At 43.1% G+C, this 20572-nt stretch overlaps 1 protein-coding gene across 6 annotated transcripts in view; it reads left to right on the top strand.

Moving 5' to 3' along the window:
• The window catches only part of PIK3CB (phosphatidylinositol-4,5-bisphosphate 3-kinase catalytic subunit beta), a 229428-nt gene that overhangs the window by 50502 nt on the left and 158354 nt on the right, over positions 1-20572 (top strand). For 5 of the 6 annotated variants that reach the window (XM_075937524.1, XM_075937519.1, XM_075937522.1 and 2 more), the window contains 2 exons: positions 8146-8371; positions 18499-18722. In XM_075937524.1, the coding sequence (XP_075793639.1) occupies positions 8146-8371; positions 18499-18722 (450 nt within the window). Of the gene's footprint in view, positions 1-8145; positions 8372-9577; positions 18723-20572 lie in introns of those variants that run through there. The other variant, XM_075937526.1, reaches the window with a different exon arrangement.

The raw sequence follows: 20572 nt of genomic DNA, 5'->3' as shown, positions 1-20572 counted from the left end.
CCATGGGAAAAGACCTTCCCAGAATCAGTGCAGCTCATCCTCTCAAATTCTCGAAGACCTACGACAAGAAAGAAGTATACTCAGAAGTGGAAACGCTTCACAGCTTGGTGCGGGACCCACAGATGTTGCCTAACTGGAGAGGTTCAACCTGTATAAGAAATCACCTGCTAAGTAAAGTAGGATTTTTAATTAGTTCCAGAGATTTTTAATTAGTGCCAGAGAGAGACTTTTACCAGAGAGATGACCATAACTGTGGGGAACTGAAAAGGTCAGGGTTACTGAGAGAAGCTTCCAGATTGCAGGCCCTGGTTCTCGTGGGGGACTTTAATCACCCTGACATCTGTTGGGAAACCAATACGGCAGTACACAGGCAATCCAGGAAGTTTTTGGAGAATGTTGGGGATAACTTCTTGACACAAGTGCTGAAGGATCCGACCGGGGCCGTGCGCAGCTTGACCTTCTGCTCACAAACAGGGAGGAACTAATAGGGGAAGTAGATGGGGGTGATAACCTGGGAAACAGTGATCATGAGATGGTAAATTTCAGGATCCTGACCAAAGGAAGAAAAGAGAGTAGTAAAATACACACCTTGGACTTCAGAAAATTAGATTTTGACTCCCTGAGAGACCTGATGGGCAGAATCCCCTGGGATGCTAACATGAAGGGGAAAGGAGTCCAGGATAGCTGGCAGTATTTTAAAGAATCCTTATTGAAGACACAGTAAGAAACCATCCTAATGCATAGCAAGAGAGGCAAACATGGTAGGAGACCGGATTGGCTTACAGGGGAAATCCTTGGTGAACTTAAGCACAGAAAGGAAGCTTACAAAAAGTGGAAACTTGGACAAATGACCAGGGAGGGGTTTAAATGTATAGCTCGAGAATGCCAGGGGGTTATCAGGAAGGCGAAAGCGCAAATGGAATTGCAACTGGCGAAGGATGTGAAGGATAACCAGAAAGGTTTCTACAGGCATGTTAACATGAAGGTGATGATCAGAGAGGGTGTGGGGCCCCTACTGGATGAAGAAGGTAACCTAGTGACAGATGACGTAGGGAAAGTTGAATACTCAGTACTTTCTTTGCCTCTGTATTCACGGACAAGTTCAGCTCCCGAACTAATGCTCTAAGTGACGCAAGATGGGATGAAGATGGACAGCCCTTGGTGGGTAAAGAACAGGTTAGGAACTATTTAGAAAAGCTAAACGTGCACAGATCCATGGGTCCGGACTTAATGCATACGAGGGTACTGAGGGAGTTGGCAAATGTCATTGAGGAGCCTTTGGGCATTATCTTTGAAAAATTGTGGAGATGGGGAGAGATCCCGGATGATTGGAAAAAGGCAAATGTTGTGCCCATCTTCAAAAAAGGGAAGAAGGACGATCCAGGGAACTATAGGCCGGTTAGTCTTACCTTGGTTCCTGGAAAAATCATAGAAGGGATCCTTTAGGAATCTATTTTGAGGCACTTGGAAGAGAGGAAAGTGATAAGGAATAGTCAGCATGGATTCATAAAGGGCAGGTCGTGCCTAGCCAATCTTATTAGCTTCTATCATGAGGTAACTGGGTCTGTGGATATGGGAAAGTCAGTGGATGTGATACACCTTGACTTTAGCAAGGCTTTTGATATGGTCTCCCACAACATTCTTGCCAGCAAGTTAAGGGAATGTGGATTGGATTAATGGACGGTAAGATGGATAGAAACCTGGCTAGAAGTCCGGGCCCAGTGGGTAGTGATCAACGGCTCGATGTCAGGATGGCGGTCAGTTTCTAGTGGACTGCCCCAAGGTTCGGTTCTAGGACCAGTTTTGTTAAATATCTTAATTAATAACCTGGATGAGGGGATGGATTGCACCCTCAGCAAGTTTGCAGATGACACTAAACTAGGGGGAGAGGTAGATACACTTGAGAGCAGAGATAGGGTAGAGTGTGACTTAGACAAATTGGAGGATTGGGCCACAAGAAATCTGATGAGGTTCAACAAGGACACGTGCAGAGTCCTGCACTTGGGACGGAAGAATCCCAAGCATTGTTACAGGCTGGGAACCAACCAGTTAAGTAGTAGTTCTGCAGAAAAGGACCTGGGGGTTACAGTGGATGAGAAGCTGGATATGAGTCAACAGTGTGCCCTTGTAGCCAAGAAGGCTAATGGCATATTAGGGTGCATTAGGAGGAGCATTGCAGAGATGTAATTATTCCCCTTTATTCGGCTTTGGTGAGGCCACATCTTGACTATTGTGTCCAGTTCTGGTGCCCCCACTACAAAAAGGATGTGGGCACATTGGAGAGGGTCCAGCGGAGGGCAACCAAAATGATTAGGGGGCTGGAGCATATGATCTATGAGGAGAGGCTGAGGGAGTTGGGTCTGTTTAGTCTGCAGAAGGTAAGAGTGAGGGGGGATTTGATAGCAGCCTTCAACTTCCTGAAGGGAGGTTCCAAAGAGGATGGAGAAAGGCTGTTCTCAGTAGTGACAGATGGCAGAACAAGGAGCAATGGTCTCAAGTTGTGGTGGAAGAGGTCCAGGTTGGATATTAGGGGAAACTATTTCACTAGGAGTGTGGTGAAGCACTGGAATGGGTTACCTAGGGAAGTAGTGGAGTCTCCATCCCTAGAGGTGTTTGAGTCTCGGCTTGACAAAGCTCTGGCTGGGTTGATTTAGTTGGGATTGGTCTTGCCTGGAGCAGGGGGCTGGACTTGATGACCTTACAAGGTCTTTTCCAGCTCTGTGGTTCTAGGATTAAATGGGAAGATTTTTAAGTCTTTGGAAGAGATATAGAGGATGTTTGTGGGTGCCTGGCTCTGTGGCAGGAGTGGGTGCATTGGGTTATAGCAGTGGTCTTGGGGTGCCTGGATCTGGGGGAGGGAGAAGGGCATTGGGTTAGAGCAGAAGGGTGCCTGGCTCTGAGGGAGGGATAGGGCATTGAGTTTGAGCAGAGAGGTTGAGGGTGGCTGGTTGTGGGGGAGGGCGGGGGCACTGGGCATTAGAACTTTTGGTTTCTTTCCTGTAGGTGGGCAGTGAGTCTGTTGGTTAGATTTGGGGGTTCCAGTCTCAGCTCTGTGAGGACTGTGGGAGCTGGTGCTTGGTGGAAGGGATTCTAGGAAGCAGTATTCCTGGGTTCCTTTTCTAGTCATTACACTTTTCCCCTCAGTTCCTTTAACTTCATGCCCCAGGACGGGTCCAAGCCACCAGCGTCCCAGGTCCTGCATTCTCTTCTCCTGAATCTGTAGCAGTCTGGGCTGCTGGCTGATTGGCAGTGCCACTGGAGCCTGAGCTGCTGTGTGTCTTGGGGCAATGTGGCAGGGAAGCAGAAGCCCAGCATGTGGCTTCTTTGCGTACCATGAGATCAAGCGGGGGCAGTTGCAACGCCAGAGCCCTGAGCTTGGCATGCATGGGAACGAGTTTGCTGGCTCCCGAACCTGGCTGCCTGTGTGAGTGGAGATGCCGCCGCTGCAGCGGCACTGGTAGGCACCACATGTGCTCTTTTTTTTTTTTTTAATTTTTTAATTTTTTTGGAAGTTCAAATATGGTAATCCTACCTAATGACACAAGGAAGCTTTTTCACTTCCAATTCAGTGGTTTAAATAGAAAATGACTCACGAATTATCTGTTTCTATAGGCTCCTGAACTGCCTTTGAATGGCTTTGAATATGATAAACAGGGTGTCTTTCTTAAACCATTCCATAGTGAGCAAGTGACCACAGCAGAATCAGCACTCTTGCTGGCATTCATCATCATGAGAGAGGCCAATAATTTAAATAACTATGATGACTAAGCTATTTTTTTTTTCAATCTGCAGAGGTGGTCCTTCTTGATCATGGCTTTAGAAAATAGAGAAGGTGATATAGAGATCTGCAGTGATGGTACCTTGTTTTTGAGAGGGAAACCCTCTCTCTGTTCAAAGAACTGCTGGTATAATACATTTAAGGATCTACAGTATGAGATTTGTTTCCAGTGCGCTGATTATAAGAAGTACATAGGTAGGGCGGTGGTTTAATATGTTTGTCTTCACAAAATGAGACATTCTGTGCATATTAAAATACTTTCATGTGAGTTATTCTTTTATATTTTAGCTTAAATGTGACATCTTCACTAATAATTGAATGCTTACATGAAAAGAAGTCTCAGAGGTAGCCATGTTTAGTCTGTAACTTTAAAAATGACACTTTATCAGAGGTTTTTCCCATGAAAGCTCATGATCCTAGTACCTTTATTAGTCTGTATAGTGCCACAGGACTACTTGTTTTTAAATGAAGAGGCATATATCTTTTATATTTACTGTCAAATAAATGTATGGTGAAAACCCTAGAAGACAATGCTGTGCCAATATTCAAAAAGGCTGGGTGGGATGATCTGGGGAACTGTAGAGCTGATTAGTCTGACATTATTTCTGAGTGAAATAATGGAAAAAATCATATGCCATTAAGGGGATCAAGAATTAAAGGATAGGAATCTAGTGTCAACGTAGTTTTATGGAAAATCATTCTTGTCAAATGATTTTGTTCTTTCAGATTACATGTTGGATTTACAAAATATGATTGTGTAGTTGTAATATTTAGAATCTTTTTGGTAAAGTGTTTGATTTAGTACCTCTCAACATTTGTTTAAAAATAGCATGAATAATATGGAAATAATTCATTTAACATACGCTCTAAGGGTATGTCTACACTAGCCCCCTAGTTCGAACTAGGGAAGCTAATGTAGGCATTCAAAGTTGCAAATGAAGCCCGGGATTTAAATATCCTGGGCTTTATTTGCATCTTCCATCTGGGCGCCATTTTTAAATCCCCTTAGTCCGAACTAACTGCCCGCAGCTACACGTGGCGGTCAAATGTTAACTCGAACTAAGTCCTTAGTTCGAGTTAACTGTTACACCTCATTCCACGAGGTGGAAAAATGGTGCCTGGACGGAAGATGCAAATAGAACCTGGGATATTTAAATCATGGGCTTCATTTGCAAGTTTGAATGCCTACATTAGCCTCCCTAGTTCGAACAAGGGGGCTAGTGTAGATATACTCTAAGAGGCAAGGTGACAGATCTCAAAAAGTAGCCATCTGTGGGAACTCCTTATCCAATAGGAGTGTTCTGAGTGAGGTGCCTTAGAGATTTGTGTGAAGTCCAGTGCTTTTAAACAGTTCTGTCAATTATCTGAAAATAAATACTGCTGATAAAATGTTCAGGTGATGCACAGATTGGTGGAGAGATGCATAATGAAGGAGCAAGGGCACTCATATAGAGTGACCTGGGTTTCATAGTAACCAGAGGTAAATCAAAATTGTATTTTAATACAGGAAAGTGCAAAATTATACATTTAAAAATAGTGCAAGCGATACCTGTAGAATGGGGGAACAGTTCCTTAGAAAGCACTGACTCTGAAAAGAATGAGATCATTGAATGAATAAACAAGAATAGTGAAGTAAGTTTTACCACCTTATATGGCACTGATGAGATCTATGGTGTGGAATACCATATATGCTGCTGATGTCAATATTTTAAAAAGGCTATTGAAACACTGGAAAAGGTGTAGTAAAAAAAGCCAAAATTATGTGTGGGCTGGAAAAAATGCCTTACTGAGATACTAAATGAGATGCTTATTCTGGTTGGTTAAACAAATAGATTCAGATATGATTTGATTAGCTTATCAGTACCTTCAGAGTCAGAAAATGCAGATAACTAAAGTATATACATTTCTCAGCTAAATTAAACCAGTACTAAAGGCTGGAGCTGAAGCCAGGCAAAATAAAATTATAAATAAGGCACAGATTTTTAACAGTGAAGGTGCATATATACTTGAACAAACTACGAAGGGAAATAAAAGTATTAGAGGAGTAACCATGTTACTCTATAACTGAAAAAACTTAAACAACTAATAGTCCTGCAGCACCATAGGCCGTGTCCAGACTCAGGGTTTTTTTTCGGGAAAAGTAGCCTTTTCCCGAAAAAGCTTCCCCTGCGTCCAGACTCAAGCCGCGTTCTTTCGAAATTATTTCGAAAGAACACGGCTTTTCTTTCGATGGCGGTAAACCTCGTTTCACGAGGAAGAACGCCTTCCTTCGAAAGTTCTTCTTTCGAAGGAAGGCGTTCTTCAATGTAAAGAGGCCGTCTTCGAAAGAGAGCATCCAGACTCGCTGGGTGCTCTCTTTCGAAAAAGCGGATTTCTCTTTCGAAAGATCCGCCTGCAGTCTAGACGCGATCTTTCGAAAGATACTTTCGAAAGAAGCCTGCAGTCTAGACATAGCCTTAGAGACTAACAAAAAATGTAGATGGTATCATGAGCTTTTGTGGGCACAACCCACAATTGTTTGGAGTCTCTGTCTATCTCTGATGTCTTTTCAAAACTGGATGCCTTTCTGAAATATATGCTTTAGGCAAATGCAAATTATTAAGGCTCAATGCAGAGGTGAAATTGGAAGAAATTTGAAATGCCTGTGGTATACATATGATTAGACTAGATGATTTGATTGTCTCTTCTAGCCTTAAAAATGTATAGAACTGGCTCTACTAACAGAAGCACTTTAAAGCAGTGTTTCTTAAACTTTTTGAGACCACGGAACACCGAACAATAATTTTTATATATGTGGAACACCTATGAAAATGTTCTTCAAAAAAAATTGTCAGACAAAAACAAAGTAGTAACAAAAACAAAGAAGAGGTCATGGCACACCTGCGAGTTGTTCACGGAATACCAGTGTTCTGTAGAACATAGTGTAAGAAACACTGCTTTAAAAGATTCTTTGTCCAAAGATTTAAAATACTTTTGAGATCACACTTTTGGTTCTTTAGTTCTTGTTCTATGAAAACCTTTAGGTAAGCTAGGGTAAAAAGCTTTATACACAACTTTTGAACAGTAACTGAAGAGAACTCCTTTCCTGTCACTGATTTCACTTTTCCTGTTATGATGCTTGTAGTGATTCAATTTAGGAATGTGTAAAATAAATGTCACTTTGGGGGGAAAAAACACCTCAGTTTAAGAATACCAAGAAAGATTAACTAGTTTTCAATTTTGAAATGAATAGATGCAGTGTAACTCAATGTGAGGGCCTGATTCTGAAGTTATGTGCACCTATATAAATCAGCAGTAATTCCATAGATCAGTGGCTTTTAGTTGTGAGGGGGAGGAGGAGAGAACAATGGAAGATAAGAATTGGGCTCGTTTTCCAAGCTGACTCTCATGAATAGATATAAAGAATAGATATACAGTTTTCAAAATTGGTCAAAAGCCTTAGTTTGAATTTCTATGGGAAGAAATTGTTGATTGGCAAACATTTTCTAAGTGAAAAGATTTTTTTTTTAAACTCCGCCTACTGATAAAATCCTCAGCTAATTGGAGTTACTGAAAAAAGTATTAAAACCTCTGTAAGAATCAGTTGTTTAGACCAACCATTTTATGTATGTAATCTGTGATTTTTTTTTAAACTGTAGAAAGAATTAATGTTAAATGAAAATGATAGATACAATTATTTCAGTCTTATTTCTTGAAATTAGCTGCATACATCTCCTTTGCTCACACTGTTCCCTCCTCCCATCTTCTAGATTTCTCACCTTTTAAATAAAATAGGAAAAAAAATCCCCAAAAATTTGGGGGAAGGACAAGATTGTGATGGGGAGGCACCAGAGTGGATGCAGGAGAATGTCAATTTGCTGGCTAGTATAAAGGAGTTTTGGCCCTAGGATCTGTTTATGCTGTTGTTTTTCTTAAATTAAGGTCTTGTCTTCACTGAATTTTAATTCAGGATAACTTAACACATATGTGCTTTCTCCAGGTAAAACATAGGGATGAAAGAGTTAACTGGTTACCCAGTAAGCACTGACTTACCAGCATGCTAGGGTACCTTGTTAACCAGTGCCTTGCCTGCCAGAGTAGTTTCCAGTGCACAGCAGGGCGGGGTGCTGCGCCAGCCCAGCTAGGCCAACCATGGTGTGGGTGGGATGCTGCTTCAGCTTGACCAGGCCTGCGGCATGACATAGTAGGCCAGTTAAACATATATGGCTCTATCAGTGCAGTATCTGAGTGTCTCACAATGACCTGATCATGAAATGAATGGGACTTTGTTATTAGAATAAAGCCTTCACACTGTGAGGAATATCAGCTTTCTGAAGTTAAACAAAGTTTTTAAAATAACCCTCAGTATATGCATTTCTTATTTGCAGCTACTATGGAAGCAGGCACACAGCTACCCTCTATTTCATCTTCTTATGGAGATTGACTCTTACATGTTCTCATGTGTGAACCAGACGGCTGTACGTGAGGAATTAGAGGATGAAACACGAAGGCTATGTGACGTTAGACCCTTTCTTCCTGTTCTCAAACTAGTGACAAGGAACTGTGACCCAGGAGAAAAATTGGATTCCAAAATAGGTGTTCTTATAGGAAAAGGTAATTTCAAATTTTTTTTGTTCTGTTTTATTTGGGGAAGTGGAGGAGAATTTTATTTTGTATAAGTTAATTTTCCCAGAGGCCAGGATATTTCCACCTCAGCGTTTATTTTCTAGAACGTCCCATTCTAAATCAGATACAAATGTAACTTAAGAAATATTTTAAATACCATTCTGACACATATCAGAAATTTTAAAAATTATACTGAGGTAATTTTTGTAACCAAATGAATAGAATTATCAAAAATGTGCTATATTATTGATTTCTGAAGCAATTATAACCCTTCTGGTGAAGTCATAATACATAAGAATGAAGCTGAAGTGACTGGAATCGTGTGAGAGCAGACATAAACTGGATCGAGTGCCTTACTGCTAGTTTGAAATATAATTTAACAAAATAATAAAAATCCAAGTAATTTTTTATAGTGGCATCGTGACATTTATACCACTTAGATCAATTTCCTGAAGATATGATCTTCAGTGGATTCTCAGTCTTTGGACTCCAGCTCCTAGCATGAGACTTAGCAGAACTCCTTAGCTCAAAAAAAAAAATGTCTTCTAAGTAGGGATGTTAATGGGTAAACTGGTTACCCAGAGAGTATCAGCCTGGTTGTCCACTATCAAGGCAAGACATTTCCTGCAAAGGGACAAAAAGAAAAGAGATTATACAGGCAAAACTTAAAACAACAACAAATAGTCTAGTAGCACCTTAAAGATCAGCCTTTTGTTGATTAAGGATTAGTAGGACAGGGATTGATTTGAACTATTGCTGTCTGAGGGCCAAAAAGCTTTGAGCTAGGGAATTCTGCACAGTTTCACACAGGGTTCATGAGACTTGTAAGTGGGAAACCCATGAGATTTCCACTGAAGAACTACAGAAAAATATTTCCCTGCTTCTCCTATATCCCCTAAGTATTATGTGGGTGGGAGGATTTTTTAATTATTATTTTCTTTGTAACTCTCCTAGCGAGAGCGGAGGCCATTTAAAACTCGCAGCACAACTTCCATATCACATTAATATCTCTCTGGAACAGAAGGTTAGGGGTTTAGATCCAAAATGGTCCTAATATCTGAACTGATTGTAAAGGCTTGTTTAGGTTTTGTGTGTGAAAGAGAGGGATAACTATTTGAGAAGCCTAGATAAAATTCCCTTTGGTGCCTGTAGGTTCTGGTTTTTAATCTAAGTAAGAATCTCTTTTTTTTTTAGAGAAATTCGGTCTGTCGTAGATCAGTAAGTAACACTATGACTATTGAAATAAGGCAAGTCTGATCAATATAATAATTAGCGATTAGAAAAAAGTATTTTTACTGTGAAGAATATTACAATAAGGATCCCAATAATGTGCATAACAGGGTGTTTTGCATTTCTTAATAGGAAAAACTTAAACAACAAATAGTCGGGTAGCACTTTAAAGACTAATAAAACCTGTAGATGGTATCTTGAGCTTTCATGGGCGCAGCCCACTTCTTCAGATGACGGCTTATACTGTTGATATCTTTCAACGTAATGAAAAGCTGTTAAGATGTTTTATAGAGGATTTACACTGCTCTATCAGTGAATTGCTTTTAGCTTTTTTAGTACAGGCAGTCCCCGGGTTACGTACAAGATAGGGACTGTAGATTTGTTCTTAAGTTGAATTTGTATGTAAGTCGGAACTGGTACATATTGTAGGGGAAACTCTAGCCAAACATTTCTCCAGAGCTCAGTTTTATTCTCCCACACCTCACTTCCCTCAGTCCTTTATTTTCAAGCTGAGGTGTCTGCTGAGAAAAGCCTCTCCGCGTCTCCCTAGTCTGCTGGAGGGGGGGGGGGGGGAGGGCGCTAGCTTCGCGTCTCCCTGTTCTGCTGGGGAGAAGCAGCTAGTGCAAGGTTGCCTCACCCCGTTTGTAAGTAGGGATCCGATGTAAGTCGGATCCATGTAAGCCGGGGACTGCCTGTACAGAATTTTCATTTTTAAACATGGTCAAATTATTCACTTACAGATACAAATGAAGATAAATAGGGACTAGTGAGGTCAAATGCTGCACAGCAAGACAATGGAGAATTGTTAGTTCTTTAAGACAGACTACAACTTTTGTTTAGTTTCAGCAGCACATTGTCTGCTTGTTTGTTCAAAGTGACAATGGAGCCATTTACACACTCCAAAAATAGTTTTCTGAAAGAGTCTTTAATTTCAGTTTTTATGACTCTGCAAGATGTTTATGTGCAAATCTAACCTTGGGCTCCTATTTTGTGCTTTGGAAAAATGATGCATTTTAATATGAACTTATAAGGTGAAACTCTGGTTCTTAAAAAGTGCTTTGGCATAATTTTGGAGAATATTTTTCTAAATGATGTATTGAAGTAGAGCAGAGAGCTTTCTGATTTTGATTTGCATAGGTTTAGCAAAACTACACAAGTAGATTTGGCTTGTGAAAACTTTTCATCTTATGTTGACTGAAGTATCAGATTTGTACTAATTTAAAAATCACAAGAGAGATGCTGAGGTAAACTTCTCTGTATGTCACACCGTTAGCTTTTTGTAAGCAACCCAGAGCATCTTTCCCCAGAGCATCTTTCTATCCTCTCCTACTTCCTAATAACTTGTGGGAGGAAGAACTGGTGGCTTCCAAATGATTCCTGATTGATGTTGTCAAAATGTCGGGCCACACTGCTTTACTTACCATCTGCTGCCTTGCAGAATGGAAGGAAGCAGGAAGGTAAAGTGTCCTAATCTTGTCCAATCTTCATACTCCTCTTTTGGGGGTCAGAGAGGAGGGCTGTTGTCTTATTTAGCTTTGACACAGGGAGAGAGACTTTTGTTCCTACCGTTGAACTGAGTCCTTACCCCCATATTGCATTAACTTTTCTGCTCTCAAAATGTAATTACAAACTTTGGAATGCTCAGTCCAGAATAGCCAGTTCATTCTCCACTGCCGTAAGAGTGAAGCAGGCGTTGAGGGATGGTGGACCATGGAAGTGAAGCAGCTCCAGCATCTGCTGTCACGAGAGTACCTGGGCCTGGGTTCCCCTCAGCCCTCCCTGATCACTTAGTGACAGCAAATAACTGGGGAGACAGGCCTATGTTGGGACAGAAGGCTAAATTGTTCTCATTAAGCCACGGGGGCAACAGACTATGGGAGTTCTCCCACCAACTCCCTTGCTAGCCTATGATGAAATTGGCTTAGTAAGCTGTGAGTAAGGGTTACAGTGAGCCTCTGAGGCAAGCATAATCCACCAGGAAGAGCGGGACCCACCAAAGCAAGGTCAGAGCCTCATCACAGCATATATGGGTTTGAACAAAAAATGTGACTCCAGGAGATCTTCAAAGCACTCAAATTTTCTCCTATATGTTTAAAAAAGACTTTTGTTGGATTTGGCTTCAAGGAAAGGAATCTGTTTGGATTATTAATTTTTTATATGATTTTCGGAGCAGAAAAGGCCAAATTTTCATATTTTCTAGAAGTTTTTTATTCAAAATGTCTCTTCAAAGTTATTTATCTAAATCTTATTCAACTGGTAGAGTCTGCAAGAAAGATAAAGGCACCATGCTCTGTCAAGAAACTGTGAAAAATCTCCTTTCTTCTTAGAGTAGTGTCCCCGTGGGTGCTGCACTGTAGGTGTTGGGCTCTTCCCGACGCCGCAGATCGGAGATTTTCCAAGAGCTGTAGTCAGCTGGACCGTGCCTGCACAGTCAGTGTCTCGCACCATTTGTCTGTCGCGCGTGATCTGACTCCCGCCAGTTCTTCAACTGTCTTCGGTCGCAGATAGAGCTTTGCCTTTCTCCCATCCTGTCAGATTCGATTGTAAAAGATTATTTTTAGTTGTAGATTCCTGTAAATAGTTAGTTCTCATTGTAGTCTTGTTAACTCATGTTCAATTTGTTCATTAGTTAAAAAAAAACCCAAATGTAGTTGGATTTAGTTTGTTCATTGAAACTGCTGGAGGGGGGAGAAGAGGGACGGAAAAGAAGAAGAAAAGGATAGATCACAAAATGCCTGGCTCACCAGGTTTTAAAAAGTGTGACATCTGCCGCGAAGCCGTGCCGACCTTGGACGGGCGTGCATCATGTATTCATTGCTTAGTGAGACACACATGCCACAGAAATATGTACGTTGTTCAAAACTCACAGCCAGGGCCCACAGAGAAAGGGAAATGCACCTGAGGATGATTATGTTTGATAGGGCACTTCAACTCTCGGATTCCTCCACCGCAACTGCCTCAGACCCACATCGACCTCAACACCAGAGGCGTCAACTACCAGTAGCCACGTGCCAAGCACCAACACAAGTGGCACCGTTGGCTTTGGAACTGACACCGAGTCTATCCGCACCAAAACGTGCTGAGATGGGGGCGGCACCGAAGAAAGCAGCTGCAAAAACCAATACTCTCCGCTTCTCTTGCTTTCCCTCGCCTACCTTCTCACCAGCACCATCCTTAACCCCTCCACCGAGTTCCCCAGTGACGAGTATGTATCTTGAACACCACACAGCACGCACATATTCTCCTTGACAGAGGTCTCCCTCTCCATACTACATGGCGCTGCGGAGAGACACAAGGGATTATGGAAGACATTCTCCCCTTCACCACCACCATCTCTAAGTTACCCGCATTCTCCTATGCTATCTCTACGGTCAATACATCACAGCCGATACAGAAGTGCAATGTCTTCCAGGCGGTCTTCACCATCACAGTCTGATCATTATTATTATCACTACTCCAGACCATATTATCATCATCACTGGTCATGCTCTCACAGGCGGGTCTCCATGTTACCATCAGTCGCCCAGGCATCATTCCCTCCCAACCACAACAAGGGAGCAACACCTTCCAACCATGCCCTCCTCAGAGCCTGACACAGCAGTCACACCAGTCGGAACCCAAGGGGGGTCAGTTATTGGATGCTGAAGATCCTCAACCTGACACGTCTCCTACTGACCTCTCATTGTTTTCTCCTGTTGATGCAATAATTCCAGGGGATATATCTCCATTGGACAACGTCAGACAATTCCAAGAGTTGTTTAAATGGATTGTGGAGAGCCAAGAGGTTCAGTTGGCAGAAGTTCAGGGCAAACAATAACACCTTTTTAAGGATCTGCACCGTCAACATTGGGCAAAGACTGCTCTGCCGATTGAGGTGATCATGGAGGCTGCCAAAAAAAATCTGGCAAACCCCAGTGTCCATCCCGCTGACCAGTAAATGTGCTGACAAGAAATACTTCGTACCATTCGAGGGTCTGGAATTTGTTCAGTCACCCACAATCAAATTCCTTGGTCGTGGACACAGAGCAACAGAGGGCCAAGGTTCCACAATATAGAAATATATCATCTGACAGAGAGCAAGAAATTGGACATTTTTGGCGGGAAGGTATACTCCTCAGCCAAATTGCTGCTCAGAATTTTGAACTATGCCACCCTCTTATCAAACCAAAACTTTGACAGTTATACAAAGTTGACTGACTTGATGCAACATCTACCAGAGGCTAAAAGACCCCTCTTAAAGGCAGTCGTGCAAGAGGGCTGTTGCTTTGCGAGAGCTGGTCTACAGATTGCTCTCGACATAGTGGACACCGTGGCCCAGTCCATGGCCATAGCTATTGCCATGAGGAAATCATCATGGCTGGCATCCGGTGGAGTCCCAAAAGAACTCAAGAGAAAAGTGGAAGACCTCCCATTTGAAAAGCAAAGGTGGTTCACGGAAAAGACAAATGAGGTGCTTCATTCAGAAAAGAACACCAGAACCACATTGGGTTGGGAATGTACACGCCCCCATATAGATGCAAGCGTTACAACCCACAAAGGGGGCATGGATAACCATACTTCCAACAACAACATAGCGCCTTCGATCAGCCACATATGAAGCAACGTCCTCAATGGAGACACACCCAGACCAATTGTACATCCACTCAGGCAGCACCAAGGCAGCAAATTTGACTACTCAGTTGAGGGTACGCAGGCATCGCATGTTGACTACCCACAACACCAAGGGTCTTGTATTTTTCATCATCGCCTGAGGCCATTCTGTCACCAGTGGGCCAGGATTACCTCAGACGGTTGGGTATTGGAGATTATGTCGAAGGGCCTCACCATTCCCTTCCAATCTCTTCCTCCTCCCTCCCCATCTACCCTGTCCCTCTTCAGGGAATATTCTCACAAGGACTTACTAAAACAAGAGGTCCATCGCCCCCTTCATAATGGGGCCATAGAGAGGGTACCAACAGAGTTCATGGGAAAAGGGTTTTATTCTTCTTATTTTCTCACCTAGGAAAAGAAACAGGAGGCTGGAGACCAGTACTCAACCTTTGCAAGCTCAGTTGACACCTCTGAAAACAATGGTTCAAGATGGTCACCTTAACTGCTATAATCCCTTCTTTAGACAACGGAGACTGGTTTGCAGCCCTCGACCTGCAGGATACTTATTTCCATATTGCCATTCATCCAGCGAACAGATGATTCCTTCATTTCAGAGTTGCCAACGAGCTTTTCCAATATCAAGTTCTACCCTTTGGGCTTGCATCCGCCCCCAGGATATTCTCAAAAATTCTGGCGGTAGTGGTGTCCCACCTGCGGTGAGAGGGAGTTATGATTTTTCTCTACCTAGATGATTGCCTCAGAGGGACAATCGTACAAGAAAATAAATCATATGGTCACAATAGAGAGACAGACCTTCGACTCCCTTGGATTAATCATAAATGAACAGAAGTTGACAATTGAGCCATCTCAAACTCTGAACTTTATAGGGGCCCATTTAGACGCCCCTTGGGCATGAGCTTACTTACCTGTCGAGTGGTTTCAGATGATGCAACCTGTTGCACGTCCTATTTCATGCCCCAACTGTTTCAATTATCACCTGTTTACAGTTATTGGGTCATATGGCGGCTACCACTTGTGATCAGCATTTTTGCAAATCAGCATGACTGCATTTTCACTGCCTCCAACATTGGCTGGTGATGGTATATGTCTCCATGAGACACAGTATCCACAGACTAGTGACCTCTCCCTCCGACCCTCACCATATTTCTCTCATATGGTGGACCAAACCACACAACCGTCTGGCAGGCGTACTGTTCCGCTGATTGCAGCCATCAAGGCACATAACTACAGATGCCTCCCTTACTGGCTGGGGCATACACATGGATGACATGATGATGCAGGGCCAATGGTCCATATCAGAGGCGGCTCTTCATATAAATCTCCTCAAACTCAGAGCAGTCCTCAATGCTTGCACTCACTTCCAGAACTACATGTCTGGTACAACCGTCAGAATACTTACCGACAATATTGCGAATATGTATTACATGCGTGGCAAAATGGCACAGATTTTGTACCTGGTGCTCGGAGAACCAGATTGACCCATTCGTTTCATTACTGCTCAAAATTCTTGATTTATGTTCTCTATGTGAAGCAAATGGGCCTGTCAGTTGCGACACTAAAAGTGCATCTAGCAGCGATTACTGCCTTTCACCGTTCTATACATGGCATATCAGTGTTCACCCACCTACCACAAAGAGGTTCCTAGAAGGCTTCTTGAACCTCAGTCCCCCTCACAGGTCCCCACCCCCAAGCTGGAACCTGGACTCGATACTGGATACTCTAGCGCACAGGGCTTGACAAACAATGTAATCTCCTCACCCGTGATGAGTAGATTACACCCCGGAAGAGCTGGCACAGAGCGATCTGCACATACGCAAATAATCTGCGCATGCGCAGAACCACGCGGCTCGTGAGCGGGACTCACCGCTGCTCGGCGAGCCCTGCTAACGCGTCATCCCTTTGAACCTCTGGCAACCATCCCACTCGATATGCTGACACTGAAGCTGTTGTTTTTGCTAGCAATAACATTCGCCTGCAGGGCCAGTGAACTTGTAGGTCTTGGAACCACCATATACTGCAGACTTGTTGTCACTACTCCCTCATCTGGCGTTTTATCCCTAAAGTCTCTATTGACTTTCATATGAATGAGCCAATTGTACTTCCTACCTCCTACCCCAAACCACATGGATTACTACCAAGAGGCATCCCTCCACACCCTCCATGTCAGTCACGTGCTGGCCTTTTACGTTGAAAGGATACGGGACTGTTTAATATCTTTCGCTGAATGATCTAAAGGTCGAGCATTATCTTTCCAACATATTGCCAGACTTATAGTCCCATGTATCATGACCTATTATTCTATTCGCAACTTAACACTACCTTCCCAACATAAGGCCCATTCTACCAGGGCAATAGCCACATCTACTGCCGTTCTACAAGGAATTCCCCTCTGTGATATTTGTTGAGCAGCTACATGGTCATACAATGCTACGTTCATGAAGAACTATGCAATCTTACAACAACTTGTGGTGGACTCCTCAGTCGCCACTACAGTACTTTCATACCAGAGCAGACCCTGATTCCGGGGCCCACCAGCTGGACATTGCTGAATACTGCTATGGAGTCACCTACAGTGGAGCACCCACAGGGACACTACTCAAAGTTATTCACCTTTGTGCAGTAACGATGGTTCTTTAAGATGTGTGTCCCTGTGAGTGCTCCACTACCTGCCCTCCTCACCACTTAGGAATCGTGTGTTCAGTTTCTTGTTTCACATGACTGAGCAGATGAGAGGAACTGGCAGGAGTAAGACCGCGTGTGACAGGCAAAGGGCATGAGATGCTGACCATGCATGCGCAGTCCGGCTGACTATGGCTCTTGAAAATCTCTGATCTGCAGCGCTGGGATGAGCCCGACTCCTACAGTGCAGCACCCATGGGGAGGACACATCTCGAAGAACAATTGTTACTGCACGAAGGTGAGTAACTTCTTTTTAGGTAGTCAGTCTGAAGAGCAGGGCTTCTTGTCAGCATGTTCCCCCTGTCACTCATTGGCCTCTGGCTAATAGATGTGATCGAAACTTTTCAAGGTGACTCATTAATAAGTCTCTTCATAAGATATTTAAAAAGTTATGAGGAGGAACATATTTAAAAAGTTATGAGGAGGAACACATATGTAGTGTCTTAATTACAGTAGAGTCCTGATTATCTGACCTAAACGGGACCGACAGGTGGTCGAATTACCGAAAATGTCAGATAATACAGAGTACAGAACATTACCTGTACAGTACTTGATTCAGGTACTACGGGTGAAGGGCAGCAGCACTTTGGGGATGTTCTGCTTGGAGGCTGCCGAAAAGGACAGCGGCAACAGGAGCAGTATCAGCAGTGCCCGGAGCGACGGGGCAGTGAGCTGCGCCATTCTCCCGGCCAACGCCCAGGGGCTGCAGAAAGGGAAGGGGCCATGCAGGGATGGGGATAAAGTGGCGCCGGCAGGAGGCTCCGACCCACAGGCTGGACTCTCAATCGCCTGCCACGCGCTGCAATTCAAGGGACGTCAGCAGCTGGGGCAGGGAAACTGGCCTGGTCACATGGCAGACTGTTGGCGGTAGTGCGGGGTTTTAGTTTCGCTTTCAGGGGCTGCTGCTGGAGCCTCTTCAGCAAGGGAGGCTGCATGCGGCATGGCAGCGCGGGGCGGCTGGCCTTGGGGGGGCCACATACTTGTGCTGCGCTAGGCTGGCTGGGGATTTCTCTCGGAACCCCTGACAATGGTCCACAGAATCCCAGAGTTTATCCGGCTATGTCGGATAAAGCGGAATGTCAGATTACCGAAGATCGGATAATCCGGACTCTACTGTGCTTTATTTCAGAATGGGGTGTGTTTTCTCCCCAACTTTATGCATGACTTTTGTGAAGAATTTCATAAAAAAAATGCTGCCTGCAAAATATTAGATACCTTGTAACATGTTACAAGTTGTGGTGGTGATGATTCTATGGTTAACATTGCATTTCAATTTTCTTTTAGGGCAGAATTTTCTTTTCTTCTTCTTTGCAATACTGACTGAATTCCAGGTCCAACAAAAACTCTATAAGGAAAAATAGAATTTTCTGTGCAGTTTTGGAAGTAAAAATGTTTAGGTGGAAAGGCATATGAACTGAGGTTTATGGCAAGTTCATCACCTGATGATTTCCTTTGTCTTTAGTGATTATGTTGATTTTTTTTTCTTTTTAAAGTAAGTGATCTCAACTCTGTTAACAAAAGTTTTGAGGGTGAGTGTTTGGGAATAACTATAGAATATTTATGTAACTAAATGCTCCTTGTTTGAATCTTTTTAGGTCTCCATGAGTTTGATGCTTTACAGGATCCTGAAGTGAAAGAATTCCGTAGTAAAATGCGGCGAATCAGTGAAGAGAAACTCCTGTCACTTGTGGGCCTATCTTGGGTTGACTGGCTAAACCATACTTATCCACCAGAACAAGAACCATCAATCCCAGAAAACTTTCAAGATAAACTCTATGGTGGAAATCTTGTAGTGGCCGTTCATTTTGATAAGTGCCAGGTAGAATTAGTATTTGCCAGAATAGGAGTCTTTCTAAATATATGTACTTTTTGATTTGGAATGACCGTTCATCTGAGAACTACACTTCATGTTGTCTTTCATGTGAGATGAACACTGCTGTTCAATATAGTCACCAAGGGATAGGGAAATCATTCCTGATCAAATATATGATGAATTGAATACTGTAGTGTTAAATTCCAAGACAGAATCTGTGTTCTGAAGTACATAGAATCAAGCAATTGAAAGAGACTTCAGGAGGTCATTGGGTTCAACCGCGGCTAAAAGCAGAACTAATTCCAACTAAATCATCCAAGCCAGGGCTTTCTCAAGCTGGAGAACTTAAAAACCTCTAGCTATGAAGATTCCACCAACTCTCTAAGTAACCCATTCCAGTGCTTCACCATCCTCCTTGTGAAATAACTATTCCTAATATCCAAGCTAGACCTCCCCCATTGCAGCTTGAGAAACAATGGTTTCATTCTGTCGTTTGTCACCGTTGGAACATCCTCTCTCTAACCCCCCTTCAGATAGTTGAAGGCTGATATCAAGTCCTCTATCACTCTTGTCTTCGGTAGACTAAATAAGCCCAAATACCTCTCTCTCTCTCTCCTCATAAGTCATGTGCTCCGGTCCTGTAATCATTTTCTGTTGCTCTCTGCTGGACTTTCTCCAATGCATCCACATCCTTTCTGTAATGGGGGGCCCCAGAGTTGGCCTTGCTGAATAAAGGGGAATATTGCTTCCCTAGATCTGCTGGAAATGCTCCAGATTCAGTTTTGCTAACTGCACTTGTGTACCTAGAATTTACAGGGTGTGCCAGTGTACCTGGAATTTACAGGGTGTGCCAGTTGAACTGTAGCAGCACAGGGAGAGCACAGCTTTCACAATCAATGTTGTGTGCAACCAGGACATAACTCAGTTTACATGCCCTTGCTTTGTAATGTAGTAATACCAATGAGAGGAAAACTACACTGGCAGAAACCAGCAGAATCTGGCAACTCTGCAAATGGGCAACAGTAAACAAAATGTCTGACGGGTGACATACACAAAACCCCAGTAGGCCGCAGGTTGCCTACCACTTCTCCAGAGGTTCATGTATTTGTAACTTACAGACTAATTCACTTTAATTCTTTGGGTCTGAAGCAGATACAAAACATAGTGAAAATTTTAGCTGGTGCAGAATGTGGTTGCTTGCCTTCTTCGTGACTTTGGCTGCTGTGAATACAGGCAGCCCCTGACTTGCAATGCTATTGGTTCCTGGGGAAACATTGCAAGTCGGGGGCATTAACTTGAACCCTCATTTACGATAGGCGCCGCGCGCCATTGTAAATATAGGACCAAGAACGTAAGTCAGGGGTTTTCGGCCCCTTCCGCACTTACAACCATTTTTGTAAGTGCAGGGGGTCGTAACTCACGGGTTTCCTTTACATCAAACACATCTTATGATCCCTTCGTTGCCCAATCCGTACGGTATCTGATGTTAGTTGGTTCTCAGCTATTAATAGTGCTAATGCACCAAAGCAGGAACTAGTCTGTCTGGATGTTTCTGTTTGTGCATTAATTTATAAAAGCATTAATCAGAAAACAATTTTAAAATTATATAGAATAGAGCATGACACGTCCTTTCAACCAGAGAGAACAAACTGAAGAGTTACAACAAAGGTTATCCCCAAAATAATTATCTAGTTATCCCCACAATTAGCTGCCTTGATACATGAACCAACATGAATCATCCTTGACCTAGAGAGAAACCACCTCTTTCGCACATTTAAATACACGTGAAGATACTCCCCAAATAAGAATCTGTAGAGTAGCACCAGCAATTGTGAGGAGAGACTGCTTCACTTCCT

This window comes from Pelodiscus sinensis, chromosome 10 (assembly GCF_049634645.1).
Source record: "Pelodiscus sinensis isolate JC-2024 chromosome 10, ASM4963464v1, whole genome shotgun sequence".
In the NCBI taxonomy this organism is placed as follows: domain Eukaryota; kingdom Metazoa; phylum Chordata; order Testudines; family Trionychidae; genus Pelodiscus; species Pelodiscus sinensis.
Note: the sequence above shows the minus strand (reverse complement) of the source record. Positions and strands in the feature narration are given on the sequence as shown.